The 22,737-nt window shown below is 39.5% G+C and overlaps 1 protein-coding gene across 9 annotated transcripts in view; it reads left to right on the top strand.

Annotated features, from left to right (window-relative positions):
* ENPP2 (ectonucleotide pyrophosphatase/phosphodiesterase 2) overlaps positions 1-22,521 on the top strand; it is a 72,627-nt gene extending 50,106 nt beyond the window's left edge. For 6 of the 9 annotated variants that reach the window (XM_039715455.1, XM_039715461.1, XM_039715463.1 and 3 more), the window contains 13 exons: positions 673-798; positions 3,962-3,993; positions 4,786-4,913; positions 6,896-6,983; positions 7,098-7,185; positions 8,121-8,293; positions 8,566-8,617; positions 11,019-11,155; positions 11,646-11,781; positions 12,565-12,642; positions 15,231-15,363; positions 15,941-16,097; positions 20,864-22,521. In XM_039715455.1, the coding sequence (XP_039571389.1) occupies positions 673-798; positions 3,962-3,993; positions 4,786-4,913; positions 6,896-6,983; positions 7,098-7,185; positions 8,121-8,293; positions 8,566-8,617; positions 11,019-11,155; positions 11,646-11,781; positions 12,565-12,642; positions 15,231-15,363; positions 15,941-16,097; positions 20,864-21,034 (1,499 nt within the window). In that variant the 3' untranslated portion in view covers positions 21,035-22,521. The remainder of the gene's footprint in view (positions 1-672; positions 799-3,961; positions 3,994-4,785; positions 4,914-6,895; positions 6,984-7,097; positions 7,186-8,120; positions 8,294-8,565; positions 8,618-11,018; positions 11,156-11,645; positions 11,782-12,564; positions 12,643-15,230; positions 15,364-15,940; positions 16,098-20,863) is intronic. The other 3 variants (XM_039715460.1, XM_039715457.1, XM_039715464.1) reach the window with 2 other exon arrangements.
* Positions 22,522-22,737: the final 216 nt, after the last annotated feature.

Raw genomic sequence — 22,737 nt, 5'->3', positions numbered from 1 at the left:
AAGAAAGTTTTATTGAACAAAAATCGGGGTTTGCATAATTTTTTAGCAATGCCACCAAAGGTCCTCTTCTTTTTAGGTCTTTATTCCTGACAGTCTCACATGAACTGCTGCCTTAACAATAAAATGGCATATGCCTCATTTCTGGATGTGGATAGAGGAGGGTAAGGGTCAGGAAGGATTTCCAGGGCTGGCAGTTTTGTGCTGAGAGCCTCCTGTGGCTGGCAGTACATTCCTCCCCACCACAAATATCTACGAGAGAAAATTGTTTATCTGCGGCTGCCTTAGAACAGACCACCAACAGACAATAGCACATTTTGTGTGCTATTCCTCTTAAAATCATTTGTTTGAAAAGAAATAATCCCCAAAGTAGTACATGAAACTAGAAACAGACTTTGATTTTTCTATGAGTTTAATTTGGAGTTGAGTCAGTGCACACATGTTATATGTCACATAGTGGTGACTGTTCTATGATGCCTAGACTGTTATTTCTCTTGCATAGGCACTCCTAGTTTGAGTCCTACCAGTGTATCATGTTGGAGTTAGATGGCTGTAAAGAGCAAAATGAGTAATCCAAAAGAAATAATACATAGGGTGTTTGGGATCTCCTTTTTTGCTGTTCTGGAAAATGTGTTTATTTTTAGGGTGGATTAATTTTGAATTTTCTTTCTGCAGGGATGGAAGACACGACTTGTGAAAGAACTGAATTTTTAAGCAACTATCTGACTAATGTGGATGATATAATTTTGCTGCCTGGATCTTTAGGGCGAATTCGCCCTAGGTCTAGCAATAACCTAAAGTGTAAGTAAATTTAATTGTACCTTTTATATCCAGAGATCTAGACTCTATCCCTTCCTTGAAATGATGCTGTCCAAAGAGTGTAAATTTGCAGGGTGTTGGCAGGAATTTCAGAGGGAATCCCACTGAAGACAGCTACTTGCTCCCTTTCCAGTTTGTGCTTCACAGACCCCATAGTGGTAGAACTGTTTAGGGGAGGGCTTAAATGTTCTGGATTAAACACCACTTTTTTATATCATGGAGGAATGGAATCTCCAAGCCAGTTTCACATGCCAGCTTATGGTTCATTGTAAATTTACTCATGCACTTTTCTCCTCTGTCAACAAAAACTGTATTTGGACAGTCTCAGCACTGCACAACTTGGATGTAAAGAAACCCCTTTTATGGGTACATTTTATGAGCTAACAGGAAACCAGTGACTTGTTAACTTTGAATTCAGTAGTTTTATCATACTTTTGGCACAGATGAGAAGTCATGTGGGTTCCTAAATAACAACAGACTGGAGATGTTGAAGGATATAAGGAAGATTAGCACATGCATCCAGGGCCAGTGTTGTCAGTAAAACTTGTTGTTATTTTCAACCATGCTTTTAGAAATTTACCCTGACTTAGTGTTTGAGATTAACTGATCTTTGACAACAGGTCTCAGGGTTCAGGCAGGAGTCCTCTAGTGAAACTAACTCTGTCATTTCAGACCAGCTGCCCTCCTTTGCCTCCAGGGCAGCAGTACCAGGACAGGGCTTTGTGCCAGCACCCTGACTGCTCTGGTTCAGCGTACAAGGGCAAACCTGGCTTTGCCAGCAATTAAGCTACCATGCAAACTGTGTAACTCATAAATAACCTATAGGTACCTGTGTTTTTTGCACCATATGCTTCCAAGAGTGACAACTTTTGATAGAGGGGAAGATCTGACAGCTGGGATAGCCAAGTATTCCCTCACAACACTTCAGATATGCTCTGGGTGAGGGCAAATTTTGTAGAAAGATCCATCTTTGAAGATTAAGTACTTCCAGAATAATAGCAAAAATCTTGAGAATGTAATAAAACATCCTTAATACTGATTTGTGTATGCATTTTTTTACTAGAAACTTTTTTTGCCTGGTAAAAAAAGTTTGTAGTAAAAGAAATGCATACACAAATCAGTATTTGGGTATTTATGCTTAAGGAATATATGATGAGTTTGTAAAGATTTGTTGAAAATAGTGCATATGTTAGTCAAATTTTGTAGACTAACATGAGACTGAATTCTTACACTAGACAGTCTACTGAGAACAAATTTCAGTTCTGAGAAGTTTTTTGTTTGTTTGTTGGTTTTTGTTTTTTTTAAATCTTTCAATCTTTGTCTTTCCAAATTGCTGAGAAAAAGAAGTTTTCCTTAGAGAATGAATGGCAATATGTTTCAAGAAGATCATCTTGTCTGTGTGACCTCTGAGTCATACCACTGGTTTCCCACAATAATGTTTTCCTCTTTTGGCCTCTGTGTGCAGCTTCCTAGTTTGAATATTTGCAATTGCTTGTAAATCAGCAGTTTGAATGTAGAACTTGAAAGAAGCGTGTTTGTTACCTTTAGAACTGGGGTTTACCTCCTTAAATGGCAAATTACCAAATTCTTTATTCTTTATTGTTCCACAATACTGTCTCAATACTGCAAACATACCCTTGCAATGCGAAAGCCTACAGCTTGTGTTTTGAGATGCAATAGAGCCCATTTCAAGCTCAGCAAGATCATGCCTTAAACAACCAAAACAATAGTATTTGAACAAGAGATTTTCACTTCCCAAAATGTTCTTTTAGCCTATTTTTCTTCTCATGGCTGAAAAATGTTTCCCCCACCCCCCAGAAGAACACAGTTAGTATGGACTGTTACTGGGTTTAGGCTTTCTACATCTTGCATGTCCCTTTAATAACTCAAAAACAAATTCAGAATATTTTACTGTGGCTTTTCACTTGCTGACCAGTAGCCTAGGGAAGCAGTCAAATGTTAAAAGTGACAAAAAAGTGCTGCATATTTATCTATCTATTATCTATCTATTGCACCAAAAAGTGCTACTCCTTCTAACAGAGTGCATTGTTGCATTCAGGCATGCTTTCAAAATTTTTTGAAGGAAAGTCATTGTGTTTGGGGATAATTTTTTATTTTAGAGTAAAACAGACAAAAGTTTTGAAAGTATGTGTTTGCAGAAAACAAAGTAAGTATTAAGCTAAGGCCCAGATTATAAAACAGTGAGAACACTACCTAAGCAACTAGATGTCACCAAGCCATCACATGGCATGTGCGGGACAGCCAGGGGATCAGGCCCATCCAGCATGGATCTGGGAAAGTCAAATCCTGCTTGACCAACATGGTCTCCTATGGCAAAGTGACCTGCTTCTGTGGATAATGTTTACCTGGACTTTTGTAAAGTCTTTGATATTGTCTCCTACATCATTCTCTTGGAGAAACTGGAAGCCTGTGGCTTGGACAGGTACACCCTTCAGTGGGTAAAAACTGTCTGGATGGCTGGGCCCAGGCTCAGTATCAGGGCCAGTTCTGTTTAATATCTTTATTGATGATCTGAATGAGAGGATCAAGGACACCCTGAATCACTTTGCAGACAACACCAAGCTGGGCATGAGTGTTGATCTGCTGGAGGGTAGGAGAATTCTGCAGAGGGATCTGGACAGTCCGGAGTGATGGCCCAAGGCTTGTGGTGTGAGGTTCAACAAGGCCAAGTGAGGTTCAGGGGAGACCTTGTCACTCTCTCCAACTCCCTGAAATGAGGCTGTAGTCAGGTGGGGTCAGTCTCTTCTGCCAGGTAACAGAAGACAAGAGGAGAAGTCCTCCAGTTGCACCAGGGGAGGTTCAGATTGGATATTAGGAAAAATTTCTTTATAAAAAAGCACTGGAATAGGCCACCCAGGGAAGTGGTGGAGTCCCCATCCCTGGAGGTATTTAAAAGATGGGGCACTTGTGGACATGGCTTAGTGATAGACTTGGCAGTGCTAGATTAAGGGTTGGACTTGATCTTAAAAGTTTCTTCCAACCTAAATGATTCTGTGATTCTATGATAAATACAAAGCACTTTTAGTAAAGGTCAGGGAAGTATTAGGAAGTATGCTTAAGTAAACCTTGTGTTTTCTTTTGAGAATTTTTAATATTTTCTATTTCTTTTACCTTTGTTTAACAGATGACCCTAAAATGATTGTTGCCAACCTTACAGTAAGTATTTAGGACTGGGAGGTATCTGTCTATACTTCACTGTTCACTTCTTAATTTGTGATATTATTCATCTTCTTTTCTCACTCTTTAGACAGGAAAATCAACCAACCATTATTATAAATAAAGAATGTTAAATGCTGCCCTTCATGAGCACAGATTAATGTTAGTCATGTTTTCCGCTATTTGCTGCTCTAGTAGCTTTTATAACCTTTTTGGGCAGTACAGAGGCAGAATCTCCTGGACTTTACTGCCTGAATTGGGTCTATTTATTCATTGCTTCAGAATTGGAAAGTAATCTTTTAGGGTAAACATTTTACTAGCACTTTGAAGATGCTGAAAAAGTGCTTTTGATAGCCTTCAACTCTAACCTTGCCATTAATGGAAGAGAAGTGTTTAAAATTAAAACAAAACCCCCCAAGTTTTATAACCAGATGGCTTTAAATGTATCTGCAGATGAGTTGTATTTTTGAGCATTCAGGTTTCCACTGGAACTTAAACTTTGGTCCAGTTAGAATAAAATTATTCATCTGTAAGTACATGTAATATTTTGTTTGATGGTTTCATAAAGACTGTCAGGAAAATGAAACTTTCCAAATATATCTTTGAATGGCTCCCTGGGCCTTGGCTGTATGCAAATACTGCACAGAAATGACTGGACTAAATACTGTAGGTGTACACTTTGTTTTCCAGACATCATCAGTGATTGTCTTAACAACTTTGTCTGTAGCCAAAGGTTTTGTGTGCATCTTAAGCTAACTGACAGCATGCTATTTGTAACCATTTATTTTTCAGTGTAGAAAGCCTGACCAGCACTTCAAGCCTTACCTGAAACAGCACCTGCCTAAACGCTTGCACTATGCTAACAACCGAAGAATTGAGGATGTCCATTTACTGGTGGATCGCAAATGGCATGTGGCAAGGTAAACCCTTGTGTTTGCTTCCATCCTGATTTCCAGTCTTTTCTTCTGAGAAAATGGGATGATTAGGATCGCCCTGTCTGATAACATCCTGCTCCTCTGTCCTGTGAGAAAGAGGAGTTTTGAGAACACAAAATAATTTCAAGTGTGGGAAAATCAGTGGATAGATAAAAGGTAGAAACGCAGACTGATTTGCGCAAGCAGCTTGGTGGCTTTGACTGATTAGCTCAAATGTAGATAAATTTTTCTAATGAGGTACAAGCTTAGTCCAATAGGGGAGCAGGGAATATGGGAGGAAGGGGCAGGCTTATATGATGAGGGGATGTTAGGAAACAAGAGTTTGAGTGGATGCAGTAGGTGAATGGAAAGAAAATGGAGATATTGCCAGAGTGGATGAATGTCTGAGAGCATGTGGAAGGATGTCACAGGGTGACCATCAAAGTGCTTTGCTGGCAGTGTATTGCATTTCAAAACAAATCCACAGAAAGCCAGGATGGGTAGTTCCGGCAAAAACTCCGGTTTTGGTTGCTCTTAGCCATGTGACTCCGAATTTTTGGTTATAGAATATGGGCAGTGTATATTAGTTAGCTAAAAATTGAGTGAGGAAAATCCAGTTGGCACATACATGTATAGAGTGAACAGGAGAGGAGTAGCCTTTGTTTATGGATGATGCACAGGTTTCTATTTGAATATACTTGGACATGTGTTGTATGTTACATTATGAGAATGGTGGGCTCTTTTTGCATGAATCTGACTCAGTGCTTCTTGGAACATGACACAGCTTTTGGCTCATGGTAGACTGTTATGGGCTTTAAATTATGGTAGGATTTTTGCCCATATAGCTGCCAGGCAAACACACAGTGTGTTGTAAGTGCCTTTTGACATCTGTGCTTATCTTTCCATGAATTATGCAAGGATCACTCTGCCGAAGCAGTGAATGAGAAACCCCGTTTGCTTTCTTGCATAACTCCACTGGCTGCTGGCAGGCTGCCCATGGTTGGGGTTATGTATATTTCAAAGAATCACACTCTGAATTTTAGGTCTATAAAAGCTTTAGTGTTAAGAATTGTACTGAAATGGATGGGATTGCCCAGGTTGATTTACATTTAGTAATTTCTTATTAATTACATTAGTCTTTCTTTGGCTTATTTATTAATTTTCAGAGATCTTATTCACCACTAATTCATTAATTAAATGTAGTGTAAATGTAATTGGTAGTTAAAGGAAAATGGTAGCTACAGCTCTAGTTGCTGTAACTCTAGTAATTTATGAGGCCAAAATCAAACTTTGACTGAGCATTATTTTATTGCAGATGAAGAAATTAATTTGTAGGATAATGTGGTTCTCTGCATGTATTCCCTGCACATGGCCATATAAAACTGTATAGAAGTACTCTGAAATAAGCTGGTGATTATAATTCCAATTACACAATACTTATTTTTCCACGTATTTTGTAAAAAGCCCCATCTCAATGACAAGCTGATAATTAGCATTCCTATGGTGCAGCACTTATTTTCCCAGCTATTTGTCTTCGTGAAGATCTTTCTTTTTTCAGCTTTTTTTCTGCTATCCATTTTTGTTTATTGGGCTGAAGGCAAACAGGTGAAAGCACTTTATAGCATTGTACGACATTTGCAGCATTGTAACGTCACAAAAGTGCTTTCTGAGCAGCCTCTGTTGGACTGGAGGTCCAACACCTCCAGTCTGCAGGAGATTGTAATATGAGAAAATCTGAGATAATAATAGATACTTTATTTTGATACTTTATTTATTGATATTTTATCAATAATAAGAGTTGTTTCTTAGAGTGGGAGTAGAGGGAGAAACCCTGAGGATGCTGAATAAGCCTGCAAGTCCCTACTACTGCTCCTCATGAAAGATAAATTATTACAATGCATTGCCCTGTATCCTTATCCCCCCTGCCCAGAAGGATATTGTCAGGTCAGCCACCTTTGAGGAGAATTTCTAATGCTTTTTCAATTTAGGAAAGCCATGGATGTTTACAAGAAACCAACAGGAAAATGTTTCTTTCATGGAGACCATGGCTATGACAACAAGATAAACAGCATGCAGGTATGAACAATGTCTGGGAGGGTCATTGAAGGTCTCTGAAATGTAAATATTCAGTGAAAACCCCCTAAATTTTGATGCTCTTCTTTCATATTCTTTTTTTTTCTTTTTTTAAAGACTGTCTTTATAGGTTATGGCCCTACCTTCAAGTACAAGACAAAAGTGCCTCCTTTTGAAAACATTGAACTTTACAACGTCATGTGTGGTAAGCTGCCTGCTTAAGAAGTTGTAAAAGCAGCCACTTATTTTAACAGGGCTTCATTTAGGCACATTTAAGCATGAGCTTATGCCCTGACTTCCTCTCAGTGTTTTTTTTCCCTAGTCCCCCTTTCCCAAGCACTTGCCAGGAGGGCTGAAGGCATTTCTCAGGGGTCTCAGCTTGCTCTGGAGCTGGCCAGTGAAGGGGGTTACTATAGTTTTGGTGTTTGCAGCTTGATAGAGATCAAATGGACATCCCTACAATGTGTGGTGTCCACATCTCAGTTGTTTAGGAAGGAGATTTCTGTTCAGAGACTGCTTCTGTATCTGCAGTTCTCATGCAGCAGTTCAGGTTGATCACTTAGTTTTCTGTGGCATTTCCTTGCTTGCTTATGTTTCCTGAATTTGTAGTGAAGCTGTGAAGAAGAATCTGATGATGTATACAGATATTCATTAGGGTCCTTTCTTTAGTACTGATTTTCTAGAACAATAAAACTTTCAAGGTGTAATTCACAATAAAACTTTAAGGTGTTTCAAAGATGTAATTTACTTTTTTTTACCCCAAACATGTAATACCTAAAGAGTAGTTAGCCCTTATTTAGAAATCACTGTGTTGCAGATGCTTGGTGTGAGGTCAGCACATGAACCATAGGTTTGCACTGGAAGCTGAAGGAGTAGTTATAATAAAACTTTGTCCAGTTTTAAACTTTTCCACTGTCTTGATGTAAATTAATGTTTTGTCATAAAGCCAAAGACAGTATTCATGCAACATGTACAGTTTTATGATTAGGACAAAAAAAATAGCTGTTTTTATTACATTAAAAGCTTTTACTAACATGCTGTGAGTGTAAACAGTATTACTAAGAAACATGTTGGCTCGATAGAGCTGCACTTGAATATATGTTTGGAGCCACCATTCATTTTTCCTTGGTGCTTTCATAGATCTGCTTGGATTAAAGCCTGCTCCCAATAATGGCACCCATGGAAGTTTAAATCACCTGCTGAGAGCCAATGTTTACAAACCAACTGTGCCAGATGAAGTTGCTAAACCACTGTATCCTGTAGCTCTACCTTCTGCGTCAGATTTTGATATAGGATGTACATGTGATGATAAGGTAGGTGTGTAGGATCTGTGGAAGCCTCCACTATTAGTGGTATTTTTGGTAAAGTTGTAGCCATTTTATTTCTTTTGAGAGGGTTTGATCTGTAAGAATTCCCCAGGTCCCTCCTGTGAAGTCTTTGTGCCCCCTTGGAAAAAATTACATGTTTTTGTGAAAGAGGAGACAGGAAAATGCTCACTGTCTTATAGCACTAGTTTTGTTTTGTTAGATGCTAGTAAAACAAGATCCAGTGGTCCTAATCTCATTCCTTTTTTTCTGTTCTTGAGAAGAACAAGCTGGATGAACTCAACAAGCGCTTTCATGTAAAAGGAACAGAAGGTAAGAGCCTGGTGCCTCAGTTAATGAAAGCTGATTTAATTTTCTTTTGTAAATTACTTTTCATCGTTAATACCAGGGCAACTTGTGGTGTGGTTTAATTAATGTGTAGTAAACTGTCTTTTTGAGTACTTGTCAAGGTAGCCCACAGACACACATGAGATTCGTGGGCAAGGTGAAGTGCTGCTCCCTTGAGAAAGTACACAGTACCTTTTGATGAACCAGGACTAAAGTATTGTTCAAAGTAATTTGAGTTTTAGCTCTTCCATTCCATCACTTCTAGAAGTTTTAAGCCCAGATGTGAAGGCAGAGACAAGAGGAAAGGAGAGGGTGCATGAGGCAGTACTCTGTTCAGCTACAGGCTGTAAATGGGGAAGAAACCAGACTGCATTTGCAGTCTGGGTTTTACCATAGTTATCCAGGCTTAGGTTTCACCTAGAAAGGATGCTACAGCTGCTTTAACAATCCATGAGTGAGTCTTAATGCTTGGCTCTTGGGGAGCAGGTTACACAGTGAAACAATTGCTCTGCTAGTTCAGGCTGCTCAGTGCAATTCTGTTCCTCTCCCAGGAGAAAGCATTCCCAGCTCTCCTGGCCAGTAGTTCCTGCGGTGTGCCAGCACTGACTTCTGTGTGGCTGCACTCTCAGCTGCATCAGGGCCATGGTCTAGGTTTAAGTGGGGCAATAAGAACAGAGGAGAAGGGATGGGAGCTGCTTTTCTGAGCAGCACTACTGACTGAAAGGCTCACCAAAGCAGAGTTTCCCTTCTCACAGTGGTGATCGAGTACAGCATAACAATTCACAGCATTTCCCTTACCATAACAATCGTCCAAATTAGCAAATTCCGAAGCTTTCAGTTTAGGCATAGATTTTTTGAGATGCCTCAAATTGCGTTGTTCAGATGATTAAGGAGATTTGTTTTAATTCTCTTATGAAAGTATTTTCAATTTCTCTGTTGTGAACAGGCAATGCAGCCTATCCTTTAGTTTCTAAAGGTGACCACAGTCCTCTTCTTTGTGAGTTAAATTGCCTTTCTGCAGCTTTCATCTTGTTATACTGATTTTCCCAATTAATGAAGAGCTACTCTTCACTGTGGCACTTCATGGCATCAGGAAAAAACACCCTCACCGTTGTAGTCCAAATCTCAACATACTTATTTTGGTTTCTGGTTTTCATTCTTCTTCACTGCAGTAATATAAAAATAGTATTTTTGGTGTATGCTAAGATGTAAGCATTTAAACCAGTTGCATTTGCTCATTTATCAGTTCTCTGCTAAATAGCATGATATGTCCTTATTTAAACAGGCAGTTGTGCTTCATGCAAGTTTTGTTTTCCTTCATGGTGCACTTTACAACATGGTGCACCATGTTGATATTCACAGGGAGAAGAAAAAGATGACTTCAGCTTCTCTTGAATAAGCAAGTTTATCATCTTTATCCTTAGACTAGGCATTTCCTACTTTTTTCCTTGTGCCCTATAAAAACATCCTCTGTTTGTACCCAAGCACTAATAAAACATGCCCTTTTCCTTCAGGTTAAATGCCCGTCTGGGAACTGTGTTAGGCCACTTTCCTTGTTTCTATGTTTTAATTTCCAAAAGCAAGCCAAGTGTGTTTGCCAAAAGGTTATCAAATTCAATGGACTGTACGGGACAATGCAAGATTATCCAGGAAATTTATTTTTCTTCTATCCCTTTCAATGTTTTTGTTTTTTTGTAAGCAAGCTTGTCAGAGTTATCTAAGGACATTTAACCATAACATATCACCAAGACAGAAGGGCTGTTTTTACAGAGCTGGTGGTGTCATTTTGTAGCCCAAGTTAGGAAAAGGTTTTTTTATTAGTTTGTTTCTTTGATATTACAGACAAAAAATAGCACATCAATCTTCAGAACAAATCTATATCAGTTAAGTGGGAAAAAACTACTCTGAGTGACCACTTTTGACTCCCTTCTGAGACAATCATTACAGAAAACATAGGAAGGAGAGAAAGTCTACTGAAGAGTGGCAGGAATGATAGACTGGGGACTGATTTAAAGCTATGAAAAGAAAGTGCTTATCACTTCTTGTGTGAATGACATGTGGACACAAAGGTCGTTGAAGAGTCTGCAGTTTTTTGAAAAAACACCCTCTTTCCATCCTGTGACACAAACAAGCTTTCAAGTGTAGAAGGGACTTTTAATCCCTAAAGGTGTTTGTGAACCTGGAACGGGGATCACAGCCAGAACAGTTGAAGACTTCTTGTTCTCTCTCTGTCCAAAGATTTCCTTAGTAGTTATTCGGGGTCAGTATCCCATTAATTATCACTGAAAAAATCAACATCTGATGGAAAGCCAGTCTCCCTTTTTTTTTTTTTTCATCTATAAGATTTTCAGTAATAAATGTAAATGTAATTTCTTTTGATTTTTAGACAAGCATCTTTTATATGGACGCCCTGCAGTACTGTACCGCACAAAATACAATATCTTGCATCACCACGACTTTGAAAGTGGCTATAGTGAAACATTCCTGATGCCTCTGTGGACATCCTACACTATTTCCAAACAGGTTAGTGTTCTCTCTACTCTTGAAATGCACTTGGCAAAAAATTTTGGGAAAATTTCTTTGGTATATGTGTTCTTGAAGTCCTAAAATTTCCTTTCCCCAGGAAATTTTTCTGGTGAGAAATCTTCCCAAGAGAAATTATGTCAAAGTACATTGTAAACCATGCCTAAATTCTGTTACTTCCTTCATGAGAGAATAGTTTTAAGGGGAAGGGTTGTGTATGTCTTCTCCTGTGTTATTTTTAAGTTTTTTTCTATGGGGGTTTGTTTTATTATGAGTGATGAGTTGGTTTGAATTTTCTCCCATGGGGATTTCTGCTCCCTGAAGAAGGAGCTGTGCAGCAATGCAGGAGCAGGATTTGGTGGTACAGCCAAGTGGTTTATTTTACTGCATGCAAGGCCTTCTGTGTAGCCTGTCCACAGTATGACCTACTTTCCTTTTATCTGTAAAAGCTGAAAGTACATTTTTTGTTGTGTCATGTTCCTCAATGCAGGCAGAGGTATCGGGTGTCCCGGAGCACCTGGCCAGCTGTGTGAGGCCCGACCTCCGCATTTCTCCAGGAAACAGCCAGAGCTGTGCTGCCTACAGAGGCGACAAGCAGCTCTCCTATGGATTCCTTTTTCCTCCTCGTAAGTTTAGATAGCTTTTTGTACCTAGGGATTTTGTAATTTTCTTGTGTTGTTAGGGAAAACTTTGGTGTGAACATATTTCAGGCAAACCCCATCAGATATAAACAGACTAATTTTGATGTCAAACACCAGTAAGATAAACATATTTTTAATTTATAAATCCAAATTAGACTCTTGCATACTGTAAAAGTTTCTACGACCCTATAGAATAGTGGTAGTAGAAAACCTGTGTAAAAAAGGCATCCTCAATTCTCCTCATTCACTTGCTTTTCTTCAGTATTACATCTGTGATCTTCTGAGATTAGTAAATGTTGAAGGGGCACAACTGACTCGCAGTTTTGAACTTCATTGCTCTGTCTTCCTCACTCAGTGGCTGAAATGTTTTATGGTGGATTTCTGAAATGGACTTACTGGTGCAGAGGCTCGCTCAGAGCTAGAAGATAATCCCAAGAATTCTCTCCCAAGAAATTGTTGGCGTCTTTTATAAAACTCTGCAAAACTTTCTGCCTTTTAAGACAGCAAAAATAGATAAGCTATATGAAAATATTTTGAACTGATTGACAGTTGAAGCAAAGATAAAATTCTTCCTTTCCATCATCAGCTGTGACATTAAAGACATATTTTGTGTATGTAGTGTGCACTTCTGAATATAACAATCAGATTGTTGTTTAGATTACAATATTCCCTTTGGTTAATCTCTGAAGCCATTTTCAAAACATTTTTGTATTCTCTGAAATTCTCCTCTTTCATATTATTAATATTTTTCTGTTTCTCTGTTTTCAGAATTAAGTTCCTCTGCAGAAGCAAAATATGATGCTTTTCTAATAACAAATATCATTCCAATGTATCCTGCCTTCAAAAGTAAGTGCTCTTTCCATGACTATGCTTCTCTTTACCAGGAAGCTCTCTTTTTTAACTTTGTGTTGGATTATGGAATGAATTGATAGGAGAAATTTAGAACATTAAATTCTGTTACCTGTAGCTGGCAGCTAGTACCTGTGGGCACTTGTATAGTCCTTGGAATGGGCAGGCAGATTAGCACAAGAGAGGCTTAAGTTTTAAGAAAGATTTGTTTTCCTTGGTGCTGGGTTAATGTAAGGGCACAGCTGTGCTGTGGGTCTGCAGTTGTGCTTTATGCCACAGTAATTCACATTCTGTAAGACCATTCAGATTCTCTGTAGCCCAAGCTAGTGCAGAACATACTTAGACAACAACTGGAGCCTGGGAGTGTGCATAAGCCTGGGAATGTGCCCTTGGTATTTTGTAGTTCAGGGACAAGTGATTATATTTTATTTTTCTATCCATGCCCTTAAAGGGAGACTGAACATATTTATTACCTATTAAAAAAAAAAAAAAAAGAAGAAGAAGACGAGAAAACCAATTTATGGAAAATGAGGGATGATTTAAACCTGACTGAAACTTTCAGTGCTGCAGGGTTATATTACTAACATTTCTTTTGTCTGCACATCCCTTTTCTCTCTGGTCTTGCCAAGAGGTAGGAAAACCATCAGGCTATTCTGGTGGCATTTTTGGCTTGGCAGGGATTGACAAGACTTGGAAGAATCTCAAGAGCCTGTTGTGAGATTTCCAATTCAGATTTTAGGCCAGAGAGGTTTGGATAAACATCAAAGCCTATGGGAGCCTTTTCCTTTTTAACCAGAAATGAGTGTTTTTAACTGAAAAACCTCTGTGTAGGACCAAGTGGTGATGTTTGCTGGAAATTTGAGCAAAAGCACTTGACTGATTAAAGAGTGAAAAATTATTGGGAATTTCCCACTCCTGAATCACTTCATAAAAATGCTCTTAATGTTAATGTTAATCATAGTATTTGGCTGAAATGCTAATCACAGGAGAACAACCCACCTCTAGCAGCTCATTTTGTCTAGTGGCCTTCTTCATCACATGTGGGTGAAAGATTCCTTACAAAAAATTCTGGTACTAATGTCATTCCTGGGGAATTACAAACCACTCCATGTGTACAGGTTGCAGTGCCGAGAGCCAAGTATAAGCTTATTATATGGATCTTTTTCCATGACAGGTAAAATAGGAGGTGGCAGTGCTATGCTGTGGTGGCAGTGCTGGCTGCAGAGCCCCCCTGCTCTGCTTTGTGTTTATAATTCACTGTCCCATTCTATCCCCGCTGGCAGTAGTTCTGTGTCCATTTTTTCTATAGTGAGACTGGCTTAAGCAGCTCCTGCTTTGCTGGAGTTCCAAAAATTATATCCTTGGGCTGGCCCCTCATTGCCCTGGTGTTGCTCTCTAGGTGGTTGCAGTGGGAAGTGGAGCTGCAGTCTGATTTAGATACAAAACTTGAGTCAGTGGGACAGGAGGGTGTTTTTCTTTTTCGGACTGTGTTTATTGATAAAGCATGTGCAACGGAGGAGTGAGCAGCTGGAGGAGTGGGATTGCCAAGTGATTAGGCTGGGGTTCTTGTTAAACCACTGCTGGTGGGGCTCTGGGCATCAGCCCCAGTTGGGACTGCATGTGCCACTGCATGTGCAGTGTTAGAACAAGGAGTTCAAGGGGGCTTTCTAAGGCTGTCACTGCCACCAGCTGCAGGGAACCATGGACTTAAAGGTCTGAGCTGGCAAGACAAGAGTTGAACTCTTGAAAGTCTGAGAAAGGTGGTTAACCCACACTTCTGTTAGTTAAAATAGAAAGGAAAAGAAGAAAAGAATAATAGCACTGGAGGTTCTAGTGTGTTTCCCATCTCTGCAAGAATCTTAACTTTTTCATGAGGACATGGTGGGAGAGAGTCTATCATGCTCTTCCCAAAGGTTGCTGCAATGACATGACTGTGGTCATCCTTGATGGCACCTAGTTTAGAAGTTAAACATTTTATATCAAAGGAGAATTTAACTGAATGAATTTGCATTTCTCTTTCTTTTAAAATGTTTGGGTTTAGACTTAAATTACTGTACTGTATGCTTTTTAAGATTAATAAAAACCCCCTAAACACACCACCTCAGCACAGTTCTCTGTAAGCAAACAAAAACAAAGGCAGTGTTTAAAGAGATATCAAAAACCTGTGAATAGCTGCTTTTACAGCTTGAGAAGGAGCAGCAGAATCTCTGTGCAAGGCCTATGGCAATGCTGTCCTGGGAGTAGTAGCATGTATTTCCTTTATCACTGGTTGGGGGAAAAAATCAACAGAGAACAAAGTCTGAATAGGCTTTGTTGACAAAACGGAATGAAGCTGCAGTAACTCTGTAATGCTTAGTCTTTCATTTCCCCTACTGTCATATGAATAATATCCTCTGGATTTTTATCTTGGGGAAGAAAAAACTTTATAATCTTGACATGTTTTGATTTATCCAAATGTTGGTGTATTGTGGAGTTTTTGTTTGGTTGGGTATTTTTTGTTTGTTTTGGTTTTGGGGTTTTTTTTATTACTTTTGGTTGATTGGTTGGTTTGTTTGTTTTTGGTTTTGTTTTTTTTCCCCCCACAGAGGTATGGAACTATTTCCAAAGGGTTTTGGTGAAGCGATATGCCACTGAACGAAATGGAGTCAATGTTATAAGTGGACCAATCTTTGACTATGACTATGATGGCTTACATGACACACCTGACAAAATAAAACAGTAAGAATTTGTCTTTAAATTGCTTTGCTGTTGCTTCTCTTAGTGATGACTTTATCTTAAACAATTAATTATCTGCACATTATTTAATTTTTTGTGAGGAGACATAATTTTCTAGCTCTTTCTGAATGCCCATGTAGGTAGGACAGTGGTTAAAATAAGGATTTGACAATTCAACAGTTAACTGTTCACCTTGACTTTGAAATTGTTTTCATCCTCAAGACGAAGTTGAATTTGGTTCCACATAGTCTATTGTCCCTAAAATTCTCCTTACTAATGGAGAATTTAAGAAGGAGGAGGAGCTGTGCTGTTGAGTTATATGCTCAAGTCTTTTGTTAATTCAGTAATGCGTTCTCTCTATGTCTCTGAACTGAAGAAGCCTTTCAGCACTGCATGAGGTATTTCGGTAGAACAGTGTGAGCTGATTGGATGCTCACTTTCAGTAATGTTCAGGAATCAAACACATTTCAACAATGTATGTGCGTCCTCACACGTAGGAGAGGAAAGACCATGTCATTTGTGTAACCTTCTTCCAAACAAGTTCATCCCTTGTGGATAAATATTTGCTTTATTCCCCCAGGTTTGTGGAAGGCAGTGCAATCCCTGTTCCGACGCATTACTATGCCATCATAACCAGCTGCTTAGATTTCACTCAGCCAGCTGACAAGTGTGATGGACCACTCTCTGTTCTCTCATACATCCTTCCCCACCGGCCTGACAACGATGAGAGCTGCAATGTAAGTTCAGCTGCACTGCTGCAGCCCATGGTAAACATGTCCCTGAGACATGTGGAAGTTACAATTAGGAGCAAGCATTCACTAATGTGTGGAATGGGAAGCACAGGGTTGTGCCTCTGTTGAAGTGGCAGTAGCTCATTAGACAAAAGCAGTCCTCCATGATAGCAGCAAAAGTATGGAATTATTACTGCACCTAAAATTGTCTGGAAGAACTGACATACAGTAGGTTGGCAGTATTGTTTTTTGCCTGTAGGATTCTACATTTTGTCAGAGCAGACTGGGGGGAGGCTGAGTGTATAAACATACTGGGCTGGCACCCAGCCTGATGTTTTTTATGGAGGTCAGTTTCCATTTGCAGATACAATGCAATCTGTCTGCTACAGCAGTCTGGGTGCATCAGTCAGCATGATTACATCCAACCCACACAGTATTGAAAGTATATGCTATAACCTGCCAAGGGTAGAGTGCCAATTCTTGCTGCTTCCAGAACACCTTGATTCAAGGGAAACGTTTGGCTTCTTATTACAGAGATGGCCAAATACCCTCCTGGTGTCTTTTCTATCTTCCATTAGGATGCAAGATCCTCTACTGTAGGAATCTTAATGAAGGCTTTGGTCTGGCCAGCACTGCAGAAAGTGCACACTTGGCAGCTGATGGTGTGGCAGGAGGGTGTTGGGTCCCCCGTGGGCTCTGGCACTCTGCAAGGACAGCAGAGCTCCCAGGCAGCTGTATTTAGACTTGTCCTTCCGCCTGAACTTGTTCTCCCATTACACAGCTGTGTGGATTCCTGCACACAGACACTTCACTATGGGCTGCCAGGAGACTGTTTCCTGAATGAACACATTAATGTTATGAATTTTGTATTGGCAAAAAAGTTAAGACTCCTATTCCAGCTACAGGCAGAAATAGTCATTTCAACTCTGTACACAATTCACCTGGAACACTGTTTCTTTCTCACTCATCAAATAACCGTTTCCTGAAAGAATGCATTAATGTTATAAATTTTGTATTGGCAAAAAAAAGTTAAAATTCCTGTTCCAGCTACAAGCAGAAATAGTTACTCCAACTATTCCAACCAGCACAATTGACCTTGAACACTGATTCTTTTTCATTCATCAAACATTGCTTGCTTTCAGGGCCCATGCTTTTAGAGAAGTATCCCTCTCTCTTGAGCAGGTCTGGCCCTGTTTGGATATCAACTGTTTTGGGCAGAGATGTCTTTCACCAGAAGTCTTCGGAAGTCCTACATATATTGCATTGCGGCTTTTTCCTGGACTGCTTTTCTCTGAATCAAGATCCAGTTAGTGATGTGGAAATTACTATTTTGGTAGTTATTAGTGTCTCTGTGCTGCAACTCTGCCCATATGTAATCTTATGACAAAGTAATCTATTTTTTCCTCCTTATATTGTGTGTTATAGTTCTCTTAAAAAGCTGCAATATTTTTTATGATGTCTTTACAATAATGGTCTCTTTTAGTCTTTGATTTCTTATATTTCAAACCAGCCATTTGATTTCTTTCATTTCAAACCACCTTTCTCTGTAAGTCATGCTTACTTGCAAATACATATAGTGTATGTATTTACAGTTTGAGAGAATCTTCAGTGCTTCTGCAAGGTCATTAGCAGATATTGGCCCATGCCTTTTATATAGCAAAGAACCACTCCAAAATATTTAAATGTTGCTCTTGAATGAAAATACAGTTAGGCAAATTTCTGCTATTGAAATCCATCATCAGCCTTGCTTTTGCACATGGTGTTCCATCTTATTTGTTCAAAGAAGTGATTGTGTAAAACCTCACCATACTTCATGGATGAAATGTGTGGGATAATATAGGGATTTTACCTTACCCTTTCCACCGTTTTCTTTTAAGATTTGAAGAAATATTAGCTTTCCCTGTGCTCTGCTCTAGCTGTACACACATTCTCTTCACACAGCTGTTGAAGAACACCACCACTCTTCTCATCTGAATTTGTTCCTTTTCTAAGCGGTGTTTATTCATGGTGAGGTTATGCCCGTTTATTCTTATGTCAACATTTTTCTATGTCTTAAATAGCCCTTCTCTGGGATTTACCCTAGAGATGATTTATGATGAATCTCAAGGCAAATAACTTCCCTCTATTCATAGAAGACCCAGGATCTTTTTTGCTCTTGTAAGAGAGGATGAGACTGTTGGTAGAAGAGACTTCCTACACATTTCATCCAGTCTAATCTTTTTTTCATGAATGATAAGTACTGCAGCTTAGATCTCAAAATGAAAATGGTTTTCTTTCCACTGGACACAACTCCTCTGATACTACCTATAATTTGCTTTTTCCATAGCTGTGTTATAATAGTGGCCCACATTCATGCACAACTGGTACACTCTGGTCCTTCTCTTCTGCCTGTCAATTTGGATAACCCAATTCCATTCTGTCCTGAGAGCTCCTGCATCTGCACGCTCCACTGTGCTATTCCTGTCTTCCTCTGCACTGACAGGAGTTCCCAGCTGTAGGGGGTTTTGCTAGCAACTAATGACCTTGGCACAAGAAGCAAGTGTGAAAACATTACAAAAAATCTAAGTCAACGAAGACCAAAGTTGAAGGAACCCTAGAAACTACCAGAAAATTCCTCCAGGCCACTGTTTGTCTTTCAGCAAAACATTTAAGTTTCTTTGCATAAGTCAGTTCCTTACCCACCTGTCTACACGCATCATGTTCAGCTTTCCAGTTGATATTCAGAGAGATTCTTGTGCAGAATATATGGTATTTTTTCCACTGGATTTTGTGTTAGCCTCATAATTGATCACCTCTTCCTATTTATCTCCATGTTTTTAATTGTTGCTTTTCCTTCTAAAACTCTCCTTATTTTTGAGGTGAGACTAAGCACTAAAGCTGGAGAAAGCTGTCATTTAAAATGTATACACTTCATTCATTGTTATATGGTAATATAACAATGTTCAACTTGTGATCAACTATGTTAGTTGATCACTATATTTAAAATCCTTGTAGGTGGGCATGAGGCTTCATGGGCAGGTTGTGTGTTGGAAAAAATAAAATAGATCAGTTGATTGATTTTCTGGAGTCATGCAAGTGCTATCTTGCTGAACTAGGTTAAACAAGCCTCCCCATCCTGTGATTTATTCATTTTGCAGATCTTTTGCAAAATGCTTATATTCAAGTGAACTTTGTAGCTCGCTCATAACTTTCTTTTGAGCTCTGCCGATTTCCTGCTCAGAAGAAAGGCCTGAAGAAAGCAGAAATGTCACAGTGGCTGCATTTGGGCTGGCAGCCCTGCTGAGGCCTGTTTGCAAACTCCTGGTTGCCAGGCTGGAGGCTGAGCAGGGGCTTCCTGTGGCTGCAGGCTGCCAGGTGGCATCCCCAGAGCACGGCACTGCAGGCAAAAGGGAGTGAGCAGGACGCACTCCCTCCTCTTCTCTCTTAATTTGCATCTCTCTTTTCTTGTTCCAGACCTGGTTTTGGTGCTCAGGTTGTTAGTGGTAGGACAGGAAAGCTGGTTTGGGGCTGAGAGCTTTGAACCAAACAGGTTCTGACTAGGTCACGGACGTTTGCTTTAGAGCAGCCAGCTGTGATCTGTCTGGGACTTCGTGTCCTCTCTGTGCAAACGATCACCTCACCCCCCTGCCTTTTGTCAGTGACCCACTTCTTGCTCTGTGGCTCAGCTACTGCACTGGATAGGTTCTGGCATTGCTGGAGTTTAGTCTTGATCTATGAGAGGACCATTTGGTAGGGGGACATTGCTGAGACAGTCAGGAAAAAGGTTCATTTCAGGAATAGTCACACACATGAAGTCTAAATACCCAAGATACAGCCCACCGTTCCTTTCTTCCCCAGCAGTGGTGTACAGGTACCAGCCAGAGGGGCCAAAGGGGGAAAAGTCCTGTTTGCTTTGTCCTTTTCCCATGTCTGGACCCTGTTGTGCCTTCCCCAGGCCTGGGTGCAATGCTCGTGGCTCATGTTGGTTAAGGCACACAAACAGCCAGTCACTGCAGTGTTTTGCAGGGCTGATTTTCTGGTGTGTTTGCAAGTTGCTTTAGTTTGTGGATGACTCCAACATGTGCTGGTGCTGGCACAAGGCATGAGGCAGCAGCTGTCCCCTAAGAGAACACAACCTGACCCCAAACACTCTGGCAGCATGACCTTCCTGATTTTTTTTTTCTTTGTATCAGGAAGCACTTGGTGAAATTCATTTTTCTATCAGTGAATAATATGTATGTTCCAATCACAGGAGTTTTTAGGTACCTACATAAACCATTGTCTCAGCTGTGTAATGAGTTGTAAAGGTCCCCTAAAAGTAAAATGGAAATACTAAAATATTACTGTGTTAGATATTGTGATGGTCAATTGAGAATAATGTGTAGGCGTAGAATTCAAAGTCAAACAGCCTAGAGCTTGGGCTTTGGTAAATCAAAAGTGATTAATATGGAGTTCCTTCTGTGAGATAGAAAAACATGGAGTGACCAGTGGATCATCTAAAAACCTATAGCTGTTCTTCTGAAACACCTGAAGCTTGAGGCTAGCTTTTTCCAGATGATTATGGTCTTTGTGTCAACCCCATCATAAGTGGGGTAATGAAATAAAACTGCAGGATTCATCTTACATTTTACGGTGTCAAATTTATTTTCTTGGAATTCATTTACCTTATTAATTTTTGAATAAGGCACAGAGATTCTTTAGATCTGGAACAAATGTGTAGACAAGTTGCATTTGCTTTTGGACAAAATTTTTGACAAGACTTGTGATAAATGTTTGTTTTTTTTTTTCTCCAGAGCTCAGAGGATGAGTCAAAGTGGGTTGAAGATCTCCTTAAGATGCACACTGCGCGTGTCCGTGACATTGAACAGCTCACTAGCTTGGACTTCTTCCGAAAGACCAGCCGCAGCTACACAGAAATCCTCTCCCTAAAGACATACCTGCATACGTTTGAAAGTGAAATTTAGCTTTCTAACCTTACTCAGTGCATCCTTTTATCAACTGGTGTATATTTTTATATTGTTTTTATATTTATTAATTTGAAGCCAGGACATTAAAAATATTAGTATTTTAATCCTGTATCAAATCTTAAATGTTAAACCTTTGTGTCATTTGTTTTGTTTCTCTTAATGTTTAATATAGGTATGTCTCTTGGTTGATTTAGTAGTGCTTGTAATACTGCATTTTGAGTCCTTACTCTGAGCTTTTAAGTGGTGCTGCAAGGTTTGATGCGTGCATCAAGGAAATATTAATTTCTCATGCTCCTTTACCACACTTGTAGTCCTGTACTGTGTATCAAAATACTGAACATGTAAAATTACACTCATTTACTGATAACTGTGTGACAGAGATATTTAAACACTATAGGCAAATAGCATCTTAAATATAATAAACCACACATTCAGTTTTTTTAATGTGTTTTGATTTCCTTTCACAGGGATGTTCAGAGGGGCTTGCGGGCAGCTGAGTGCTGACAGATCTCTTACTGGGTAGAGCCCTTCTCAAGAGCTTAGGTTTTCTGGTAAGAGGAGTGCCAGGGGCCCAGGTGCCCTGCCCTAGTACTCTGCAATGACACAAAAAAAAAGACACCCACAGCAGTCATTACTGGTTAGGCTTTGCTATAGGGGGAGAGCTGGAATGGGAGGATGCTTGCTGCCATGAGCTAGCAGGGGTACCCCATGCCTGACATCACTTGGCTCTGCTTCCGAACTGTGGAAAGGATTTTTTATAGAAGTCATATGTTATGGAGCATTAGTGTTAGTGTACCTAGATGATGTAAAAGAGAAATTATTGTTTAGAATGCCTTTGAGGCTGAACCCACTAATGACATTATTGTAAAGCCTTCATTTGGGCTTACACATTTCCCTCTCTCTATGAAGTTGTGTCATTTTTCTCCTTGAGGACTGCAGTTGCTGAAGGGAAGAGGGAAGGGCTGGAAAGCATCTCAGCCATGTACACAGATGAGTACCCAGGCTCTCCTAAGTAAAATTAATCTAGTGCAACAGCAACTTGCATCCCAGTAGCATCCATCTAAGAGAAAGCAGTAAACTGGAATTAATCATGTTGACATAGATAATAAAGTTCTTGTAATCAGACAAAAATTTATTATTCTGTCTGCCTAATTCTGTTTAATTTAATAAAGCGCGAAACTTGAATACTTTGTAATACCTCCAGAATATTAGGATGGAAATTCTAATAACTGCACAAAGCTACGGGAAACATCCTATTCTTGCAACTTAAAAATTGTCTCTTGTGGTTGTCTGGTAGCACAGAAATATTTTCCTGTAAGCTTTCAGCAGGGCTTTTTGCCATGATAAACTTTATGTTCTTACATGTACTACAAAGGGTATTTCCTTTGGATTTAAAAGAACTTTCTCTTAAGACCTAATTCCTTCAACATGAACTTTAGTGATGATTTAATGTGGTAGTTCATAAAATAAACTAAAGACCACCACTGCTGTTTTGCTTTGACATTAATCTGTTGCTCTGAGTTTTTGGGTTTTTAATCAAATTGAGCAAATTATGTAATTACTTTATTTTCTCCCAAAATAACATTAAATTTATACCAAAGGAACATTTAAGCTCTGAAAAATAATACTGTGTTCAGAGAAGTTTGCTTCTGAAATGTAATTAGTGACTGAAAATGGCTGGGAGGGACAATTTAACTCTT

This window comes from Passer montanus, unplaced genomic scaffold (genome assembly GCF_014805655.1).
Source record: "Passer montanus isolate IOZ18808 unplaced genomic scaffold, ASM1480565v1 scaffold33, whole genome shotgun sequence".
NCBI classification, from domain to species: Eukaryota; Metazoa; Chordata; class Aves; order Passeriformes; family Passeridae; genus Passer; species Passer montanus.
Note: the sequence above shows the minus strand (reverse complement) of the source record. Positions and strands in the feature narration are given on the sequence as shown.